This window comes from Nicotiana tabacum, chromosome 10 (genome assembly GCF_000715075.1).
Source record: "Nicotiana tabacum cultivar K326 chromosome 10, ASM71507v2, whole genome shotgun sequence".
Taxonomy (NCBI): Eukaryota; Viridiplantae; Streptophyta; class Magnoliopsida; order Solanales; family Solanaceae; genus Nicotiana; species Nicotiana tabacum.
In genome coordinates, this window is record NC_134089.1 from 81,476,048 (window position 1) to 81,486,689 (window position 10,642).

Below are 10,642 nucleotides of genomic sequence, written 5' to 3' on the forward strand. Positions count from 1 at the left end.
ATTAAAGGTTCGACAATTATTATTTGGAATTATTTCTTTAGGCATTATTTGATATTCTTGCGTCGCTTTTGGCTAGTTTCGAACCTTTCGGAGGTCGTTATGTGCGGTATGGCATTTTTAGAGCATCATTTGACTTGCTCGGTATTGGATTTGGCTTGTTCGAGGTAAGTAACACTTCTAAACTTGGTGCTGAGGGTATGAAACCTCTAATTGCATGTTATGTGATTGATGTTGAGGTGACGTGCATGCTAGGTGATGGGTGTGTGGGTGTACATCGTAGAAATGGTGATTTAGTCGATTCCATGGAACTGTGTAGCTATCTTATCTGAATTTTTATTGTACATTATGTGTTAGAGCACTTGAACTGTAATTTATGTAAGAAATCATGTTTAGGCTATATACTAGCACTATTGGGACCCACAGTGTTCGTTCTTTGCTGTTGAGTTATTTGCTTTATTGTAGTTATATACTTATTCGCATTTATCATTTCATATCATATCTCAGTCTCTGATATTGTGCATTGTGACATCTCGCATCATTGTTTAGGCTTGCTTAGTATGAGCGTTGTGAGCCCGAGACACTGGAGAGATTGGTGACTGAATTGGGGCCTAAGTGTCGTACTGTTATCTTATGGCTATATATATGTGGATCGGGTTGCACGCCGCAACGAGCCTTATGGATATATATATATATATATATATAGATCGGATTGCACGCCGCAACAAGCCTTATGGCTATATATATATATATATGGTGTGTGTGTGTGTGTGTGTGTGTGTGTGTGTGGATCGGGTTGCACGTTGTAATAGGCCTTATGTCTATATGTGGATCGGGTTGTACGCTGCAGCGCATGTATTGTACCGTGCTGAGTGACTGAGTGTGCTGAGTATTGAGCATGGTGAGAGAGAATATGAGACAGTGAGATTGAGTACGCTGAAAGTGTGAGTACATGAGTTCATCACTGAGATACATTGCATTTGACATGCGTACTTGAGATACATGCATAGAGATGTTATTCCTTCTGCTGCCCGATTTTGGGGGCATGCATGATTTCACCTACATATTGACATGTAGGCATAGAGATGTATTTTCCTCATGCAATCTGAAAATAAAACATCTTATTTATTGTTGAAAGGTTTTTGGAGAAATCACAGTTTTCAAACTTACTCATATGATATTGGGGTTTTCGGTGAAAGATTTGGAATTTACTGTTATACTTGAAAAGCATGTCTATTTTTCCGTAACTGCGAACGAGTTGAGCATCTTATCTCTGAGTTATTTTCTTGAGACATTTTTTATTATATTGTTATGAACTGTGGCTGGTTATTAGAGTTGGAACATGACCCATGTCCCATCTCGTCACTACTTTCAACCTAAGGTTAGGGTTGTTACTTATTAAGTATATGGGATCCGTTGTACTCATACTACACTTCTTCACCTTGTGTGCAGATGTTGGATGCTGATGTTGAGCTGGACTTGAAGATGTACCTGCGTTCCAGTTATGGCTATCATTTGTCCTTGGTATCATTAGATTCAAATTTTGTTCATTTACAGTCAAACAATTGTTGAACTTATTTCAGTTCAGTCATGTAAAAATCTAAATCATAGAAGCTCATGATTTGTACTACCAGCCCTTGGGAAATTTGTTGTATAAAAACAGTTGTGCTATCATTTCTTCTCTTAATAAATCTCATTAAATTGGATAGTTGTTAATTGGCTTACCTAGCGGATTGGGTTAGGTTACATCACGACTAGTTGGATTTTGGGTCGTGACATCACGACTAGTTGGATTTTGGGTCATGACAACTCCTTCCAAGCCTTAGCTTTTATTATTGCTGAAATTTTTGTTAGTCTCTTGAAGACATTTTTTTATATTCTAACATACGCACGGACACTCATCACCTCATACGTACGTAGCTCCCATAACACATAGCATGTAGAAAATATAGCACCTACGGGGATAAGTTCCCTCTTACAAGGTTAGACAGGAGACTTACCTTGCTCCAAAATTCAATAATCGGCTCCAACGTCTCTCTAACACCTCAAGCTAATGCCAAACAATCTGAAATTAGCCAAACAACGTGCAAACCAATCAAAACTCATAATTTAACTATTAGAAACAACTCTCAACCCCCACACAATAAGTCAACAAAGTCAAACTCGGGCCCACGTGCTTAGATTTCAGAAGTTTTAGAAAATAAATATTACCTATAGCATCACGAACTCAAATATATAACTGATTCAAAATTCCATGCCCAATCAATGGTTAAAACTCATAAATACCATTCCAGACCATCTTCTAAAAATCCCACATTTTCCTACCTTAAATCATGAATTTACAAGTTTGAATTCATAATATTCATGAAAAATAATAAAACGTGGGTTAGAAACACTCACCCTCCTTAGATAGGTGAAATGACCCTTCCAAATTGCCTAAAAATTAGCTCCAATTGATCCCAAATGAAAAAAAGAAGAAATCCCAAAATTCCAACTTATAAGTTGTGCATAGGCATTACCCTTTGCGAACGCGGCATGTGCCTCGCTTTCGCGAAGCACAAGTATGCTTCTACCCAAAAAACCTCTATGTGACCGCAAAAATAGGCCCATAGGCGCAATGCCTTACCAGGCCAGTATTACGCGAAGGCAGCCATGCCTTCGTAAATACGAAGGCAAGCCTCCAGTCCTAGCTTCTTCTTCACTAACACGACCTCCATGTCGCGAATGTTAAACACCACTACCCCAAGCCTTCGTGAACACGGCTCATCAATCGGGAACGCGAAGCACAAATGACCTCCTAACCAAAATCCTTCATCATGAATGTGTGCTTCCCACCATATTTGCCAAGAGCAAAACCAGAACCAACAACAGTAAAACACTCCGATATGGTCTGATACCACCTCGAAACACACCCGAGGCCCCCAGGACCCCGCCCAATCATACAATCCAGTGCCAATACCTTATCCAAATTTATCTACGGGCTCAAAATGCTACAAATAACATCAAAATTCTTCTCTTAACTTTCAAAGTTCGCCAATCGCGTCCGAATAACACTTAGACATTCCGAATTACGATGAAATGTTACACACAAGTTCATATCAACTAAATGAACCAATTCAAGGTCCTCGAACACCACCGGAGTTCGATAGCATAAACGTCCACTCTAAGTCAAACTTAGCAAATTCAAAAACCTTCTAAATGCAAACTTTCAACAATAAGCATTGAATCACTCCCGTACCATCCGATACTCAACTCGAACACCCAAGTACAAAATCACCTTACAAACCTGTAAGAACCTTCAAATCCTGATTTCGAGATTATTTACTCAAAAGTCAATCATTGGTCAACTCTTCTAACTTAACGCTCCAAATTGAGAATGACTCTTCTAAATCAATCCCAAACTTCTCGAACATCGAAGCCAACCATACGCACAATTCATAATGCATCATATGGAGCCACTCAAAGTCTCAAATTACTGAACAAAAATGCTAGAGTTTAAAATGACTGGTCGGGTCGTTACATATGACTAACCATGAAGTGGTAGTGACAAGAATCACCAATGATACTCGCTTGATAACTCTGTACAAATCATAAATACATACGAATACGAAAAACCAATACTAGAGTCTAAGCACAATTACAGATAAAGCTCAAGGTGCACATAGAGAAGATATACATGAACATCAACTAGGATTACAATTTACCATATAGGGGAGATATGCGTAAATATACGAGTCAAATTATAGGGAGAGAGACATATAGAGAAGTTATATATAGTGTATCACTTCATCAAGTGAAACAACATATAGAGAAAATATGCATACAATGCATATATACAACCATAGAAGTAGCATATAGAGGAAATATGCAGTAAATCATGTATACATCAAAGGAGTTTGCATAGAGAGAAGATACATAAATTCAAATACTTATCAGTATTCCATAATCGTGTGTACTGCATCAAGAAGAAACGTGAGAGGATAACCCTAGGGGTATGAATCCTTATCAACACGCTATACGGACAACTCACGTGTCATAGTCAACTCAACCCGCACGGACAACTCCCGTGCTGTCAACCACTCAATAATACAAAAATCAGATATATGAATACATGTATACAGTCAATGGATATCAAATCACATTCTTTTGTGCTGATCAAATAGCATGCTAAAGTGTATGCATGAGCGAAGTGTACAAGTACTACTCAAATTAGACGGTGACACTACACAACAATGAGTATCATGTCCAAAGAGGGAAAATCAAACCTACACATAATCTCTAGCATGATTTACGAGGTTACGTTATCACGACCCAAAATCCAACTAGTCATGATGGAAACTAACCCAACCTGCTAGGCAGGCCAATTAACAATAATCTAATTCAAATGAGATTTACCGAGAAAATAAGGGATGAAATAACTGAACTTTTATACAACTTCCCAAGGACCGGTAGAACAAATCATGAGCTTCTAAGACTTAGAGTTTTCAAAGCTGATATGAAATAAATATATCATCTGTTCGAAACGTACGTAAAAAGATTTATAAGTGAATCACAAGGATCTCGAGAAAGAATCCTCTACCCGACTCTAACTACTTGGGACTAGTCTTTCTACAATAATGTATGTACATGATAATGCAAGAACATGGCATCCATGCCAAAAACAGATAACCATTATTCTATGCCAAACAAGCATGCACATAGATGTTAAATTGCTATGCAAGCACCAGTCACTACTAAATTAGTAATAACAAGTGAAACCAGTAATCTTGAAAATAGGGCAAAAAATCTTCTTCATCATGTTAAATTGAAACAAATTGTTAAAATTCACTTGCATTGTCCAAGAAGGTCCGGATCGGCTCCACTACATAAAGCTCCAGTAAATTTTAATGCACATTTAGATGGAAGACACGTGTCCCTATGATAATTCAATGGGCAAATTTCATCTCTTTCTTATATTCATCTAAAACTCTTATCTGTCCTTCCGAACAAAGAAAGAAAATACAAGGAACTAGCATATTCTTTGCCAACAAAATTATTTAGCTCCCATTTTCATATCTAGCTTGAAAAGGAATTTGTTTTGTTTTTCCCGAGGAACAATTTTAGAGCCCGTTTGGATGGGCTTGTTTTAAGTGATTTTTAAACCAAAATAGCTTTTAAGGCATAAGTTAGGAATTTTAACTTTTTGTTTTTGGCTTGTTTTTGTCATTTTAGCCCGAAAACAAGTGCTTAAAAATACTTTTTTACTTTATCCAAACACTACAAAATGACTTAAGTATTATTTTGGCTTAAAAGCACTTAAAACAAGCTCATCCAAATGGGCTCTTAGTTGAAAGATACCCAATCGTATTTACTTCCATGATGACAGCATGGAGGTTGTCAATGGCGACCTACCTTATTTTCTTAAGAAGAACCTCTTCAAAGTGTTAGTACAGCTATAGAGCAAATGTTGTAGAGAAAAAAAATTATACTGTATTTTATACTACAGACAAGATGGGTGTCACACAAAAAAAATTTCTTCTCTGCTACAATATTCATTATTAAGATTGTCATTCAATTTAATGTCAAATGAAGCTTAGTTTCTTTGTTTACCCATTTTAAAAACCTAGTGAGCTCAAAGAAATACAATTGATTTGAGATTCTTCCAGTGAATCTGATTTTGAATTTGGAGTGAAAAAATCAAAATAGCGAGCTTTTCCTTTACTTTGTGTTCGGTTTCTACATTTTTTTTCCTATTTAGCAAAAAAGTTCAGACGATGAAATCTGGCCATTAAATTATCATAGGGGCACTTGGCTTCCATCTAAATGTGCATTGAGATTTACTGGAGCTCTATGCACTGGAGCTGATCTGGACCCGTCAAAGAATATAAGAAAAATTCGTTTTGGAACAAGACAATGAATCGCATTCTGAAAACAAGGATGTGAATAAATGGAAGTACTAATAAGCCTGCAGAATAACCATGGTCGTCCATGATGCTAAATAGAGTTGCTGGCAGCTAAATAAAGAACGGACGTTATGCCTGTTTCTCCAGCTTATTATCATGACCTTTCCTGTTGTTCTTGCCATAGTTGTTGGAATGGAAGTCAAGAAAAAGTGCCAAAAGCGAAACATCAAAAGCAATACAAGCGCACCAAGGTCCAAAACCGGAGCACCCAAGCTTAGTAGTAAAGTGATAGTACAACATCATAGCTGAACATGGAAATCCAAAAATGAACTGAACAATTTGACAGTTTGTTACCAACCTCTTCCACCATGGCTTCTTCCCTATTGCACAGAGGAAGTAATAGGCGTACATTAGAACATGAACTGAAGCATTCGTGATGACTACAATATGGAGCATCGACTGAGAAGTGTAGATCGCAAGATAACCAAGAACAGGCACCATTGCATGGTGGTACACATGAAGGAACGAGAGTCGCCTTGATCTAGAACTACTTAAAATGATTAAAAGGGTGTCTATGAATTCAAGAATCTTGGAAAGGAAACAGACGTGAAACCAAAAGAACACGGGTCCACGTGTATGAGTGTGATTGGGTGGGAAGCAAAAGAGCCATTTCCAATCATGACGTGGCATTTGGTGGAGGACAGAGAGGCTGCAGCCGACGACCGTGATGAGAGAGAGGAGGCAGAGGATAAGACTGTGTACGGCGGTGATGCGGTGGAGAATGGTGGCGGATAGGGTGGGGAGGTGTGATGCGAAACGAAGAGATAATAGAGTGAGAGACAAGTAGATAGAGACCGAAAGAGCGAGGAATAGTATTGAGGAACCAAAAGTGTGGCCTTGTTTCCACTCGAATTTGCTAATTGTTGGGTGGTCAACTAGCCAGTAGGGGACACTAGAGTAAAGAGCTTCCATAGTACTGAACTTTTCAGGGTTCAATCTATAAATGAAGTTCCCTGTCACATAAACATCTTTTCTTCGGAGAGAACGCATATATAAAGAGGTTTCGAAGGAACACGATAAACTAAACACATTAGATTAGCACGTAAATTAAAAAATGAGAATTTACTTGTTCGCGAAGTGGAAGGAATGAATCGCAGCTAGAATTATTGGTCGGCAGAGATTTTTACGGTGTGTTGGAGCAACGCCAAATTTCACAATCTAAATCCTAATCTGGATTGAGAGAGAAAGCGTGGAAAAATATTGTTGAGAGTATATTTTATTGTATACTATAAGTGTAGTTATATAAAAAAATATTAGAATTAACTTATAACCCTATTGAGTCTTAAAGCACCCATTTTCATTTATGGGTGAATCCAAAATTTTGTGACTTATGCATGCATGTAATGGTGCCAACTAAACTTTACATATGACCATGTTATTGGATCCGCCGCTGACCTTTATGAAGGTGACGTTTTCTATAGGCAACTTAGGTCAAATTCTCATCCCTACACAATGAAATGCGCGCAAAGGTAAATTTTATTATTGACTTCTTAGAATTTCTCAACAAGACAGCTCACATTAGATTGCCTATTTCAAGATTTTCCTATAAAGAAATGATACGTAATCACCGTGCCAGCCATATTGTTTATAATTTATCACTAAATAATTGCACGGCTAGGTAAATTCACTAGCTAGTAGCCTAGTATGTCTTGCTTTGTTCAAACGATAATAAATACATCTTTTTGGTGATGCGTTTGTTGTAGAAATAACGTTCCAATTTAATACCATTTATACTTGTCGGCTTAAGATTTCAGCTTAACAAATGATTGAGAAACAAGGAGAATAACTATGATAGAAAATTGCGGACTTGGTTAGGACTTCACTGAGACTATCTTAACAAGGGAACTCGAAATATGGCTTAGTATGAAGTAAAACTTTCTCATCTCAACTTAAGGGCTTTTAGGATATAGCGCGGAACGATAACATCTTCCTGGAACAAGATGAATTTTTTTTAATTGTTGAACAAGAAGAATATTTATTACTAGAAAACTTTTGATAAGTTTAATTCGCACGTATAATATGGAGAGAGAGAGAGATAATGATTAGCTGGAGATCCATTACTCACATGCGTAGATGTAATTTCTCCGTGTTAATTAATAAGAAGGAGATGAAAGGGAAGTTGTCGTCGTACGTTTTCAGTTTCGTAAGTGTCGAGGAAGAAGATTTCCATGACTCACATGCATAAATCTCTAGTTTATTATGTGTGTGTATCTGAAGGAAGGAGAAGGAAATTAAGTATTTATCCTACCTATTAAGTTTAGCAAACATGGAGGGCCAATAAATTACATTTACTTAATGTATGTGGGAAAAATTGGTTAGTGACAGCTGGGCAAATGACGAAATGACATGTGGGACGTGAGTCCGAAGACAACTGGCAACGGATGTAAGTATGCAGTCGGTGCCGAGCAAATTCTGAAGGAAGAATGGCCGATCACAAAGATTCAAAGCATTGTCATCGGGTAACATTAAATGGGTAGCGCTATTACGGGAAAAATTTACATTTATAGCCAACCGTTATGCATCCATCAATGTCGGTTTTATTTTCATTCAAAAAGAGTTTGATTTGGAGATCTTGTCTCCCTGGATAGCCATAAATAGAAGGATTAGCATCCATTGTAAAAAATTTAAAAAAAAAAAACTCTGCACACAAAAAGTTATAATCTACTCTTAGACAGTCAGTTTTAGTTCTCGAAGAAAATCTTAGTCAGGCTTATAATCTTCCTTAATTTCATTTGACTATCTTACTTTTGTTCTTACTCATTTATTATTTTTGAATCAAATCAATTCGCTTGTCTATAAACCACATTATAAAATAACTGTATCGTTTTACAGTTAAACAATTTGGCACCTACTGTGGGGCATAGACAATTGTGTAATTGCTTTGATCTATTCATCTGTTACTAACATGTTTTGGTTATTTCTTTAGTAAAAGAAAAATCAGTTATGAAAGCTAATGATGTCAACAATGTCGACAATGTTGGAACACACACTAAGCGCGAAGATAAGTTCTAGTGTGATGATTTAACTAGCGAAACCCACAACGAAGGAGATGAGGCAACCCTAATACGCGAAGGCCAGTATCCTCAACGTGTGAGGGGACCAACTCCTGATGATGCGGAGGATGAGCACGTTGTTGAGATAGTCAAAATCTTTAGAGAACAATAAAAAACAATTATGGATCACCTCTCAAGGAAAGATCGTGTAATGACGGAATTGAAGCATGCGTTATCGGGTGCTTCCAATAATGTTAATGGAAGGGCCCTACTTCTTCCCAGTGTTCCTACAAATCAGATGGCTCAAAGAACTGATATCAACACTCCAAGGGATGAGGTCGGTTTCGACGAGGCCGGAGAAACCGATTGTGGATCTGGGAACAACAACTTAAATGACCCTTTCAAAATCGAGCTCATGAGATTCATGAGAGAAATGAATGAACGAATGTATTAGAATGCGAAGGAGTTTCATTCTCATATGGATCAAATCCCAGGTGCGTCGTCGATGTTAAAAGGACAAGATTCAAGGAAGTATACGTAGTTACCCTTTAGACCAAGTGCAGCACTAGAATTGATTGCAAAGAGGTTTAAGATGCGGAGTATCCCAAAGTATGATGGGATGTCGGATTCATAGGAGCACATCACAACCTACACTATGGTAGTAAAAGGAAATGACCTGGCCCAGCATGAGATCGAATCAGTTTTGTTGAAGATGTTTGGAGAAACCCTTATGAAGGGTGCCTTAACGTGGTATTCCTACTTACCTGAGCATTCTATTGATTCTTCTAAAATACTAACAGATTAATTTATCAAAGCTCATGCCGGGGCAAGGAAGGTCCAAGATACAAAGGCGGATATATTCTGAATCTCGCAAGGAGAATATGAGCTGCTGCAAGAATTCGTGATCCGATTCCAAAAAAATGGATGTTGTTACCAGAGGTTCCGTACGAGTGGGCAGCAAAGAAGTTTACAAAGGGTCTCGATCCGCTGTGCCCCGATGCCTCTAGAAAATTGAAAAAGAACTTGCTCAAGTTTCATGCGACCACATGGGAAGATGTTCACAATCACTACGAGCCGAAGATAAGAATAGAAGATGATCAACTTGCTTCCTCAGCGTCCTCCAAGGACGAAATCGTGATCGGAATCAGGATAAATTCAAAAGTGATTTTGATGTAGATCGGAGACCCTCTAGAAGTCATTTCGAACCTTATAGAGAGCCGATATGCATGGTAATAATGGATTCCAATCGTCGGATAGGTTCACTTCCAATAGAAGGACGGATCGTGGTCGGAGTAGCAGATCAATATAGGAAAAAGAGGTGTTGGGATTCCGAGATTCACCGTATCCCAGGTTATCCCTGTACAACTTCAATATTAGCCTCGTAGAATTGGTGTCGACAATGAGGAATATTAAAGAAACAGGGTTCCCAAAACCAATCCGATCGGATCCTAGCCAAAGGGATCCTATTCTATGGTGTAAATTACATAGGAATCATGGCCATAGAACTGGGGATTGCTGATATCTTCATGAAAAGGTGGAGACATTGTTGAAAAATTGGTCACCTTAGAGAGTTTTTAGGTGACCATGCCAAGAGCAACTATGGTAGAAACCGGGACAATTCGGAGCCATCAAAGCCGGTAGTAGGGTCACCTCGGGTGACAATTAACATGATCTTTGGAGGGAATAAGATCAATGGGTTGACATTTTCAA

The 10,642-nt window shown here is 38.0% G+C and overlaps 1 protein-coding gene across 1 annotated transcript; it reads right to left on the bottom strand.

The window, feature by feature from the left end:
* Positions 1 to 4,851: 4,851 nt before the first annotated feature.
* LOC107825531 (uncharacterized) lies at positions 4,852 to 6,889 on the bottom strand. Its single transcript, XM_016652407.2, has one exon. The coding sequence runs from the start codon at positions 6,849 to 6,851 to the stop codon at positions 6,009 to 6,011; it is 843 nt and encodes a 280-aa protein (XP_016507893.2). The 5' UTR covers positions 6,852 to 6,889; the 3' UTR covers positions 4,852 to 6,008.
* Between the last annotated feature and the right edge of the window lie 3,753 nt (positions 6,890 to 10,642).

Excerpts from the sequence above, each read along its gene's own strand:
- LOC107825531 (XM_016652407.2), bottom strand. The coding sequence starts at position 6,851 with ATGGAAGCTCTTTACTCTAGTGTCCCCTACTGGCTAGTTGACCACCCA.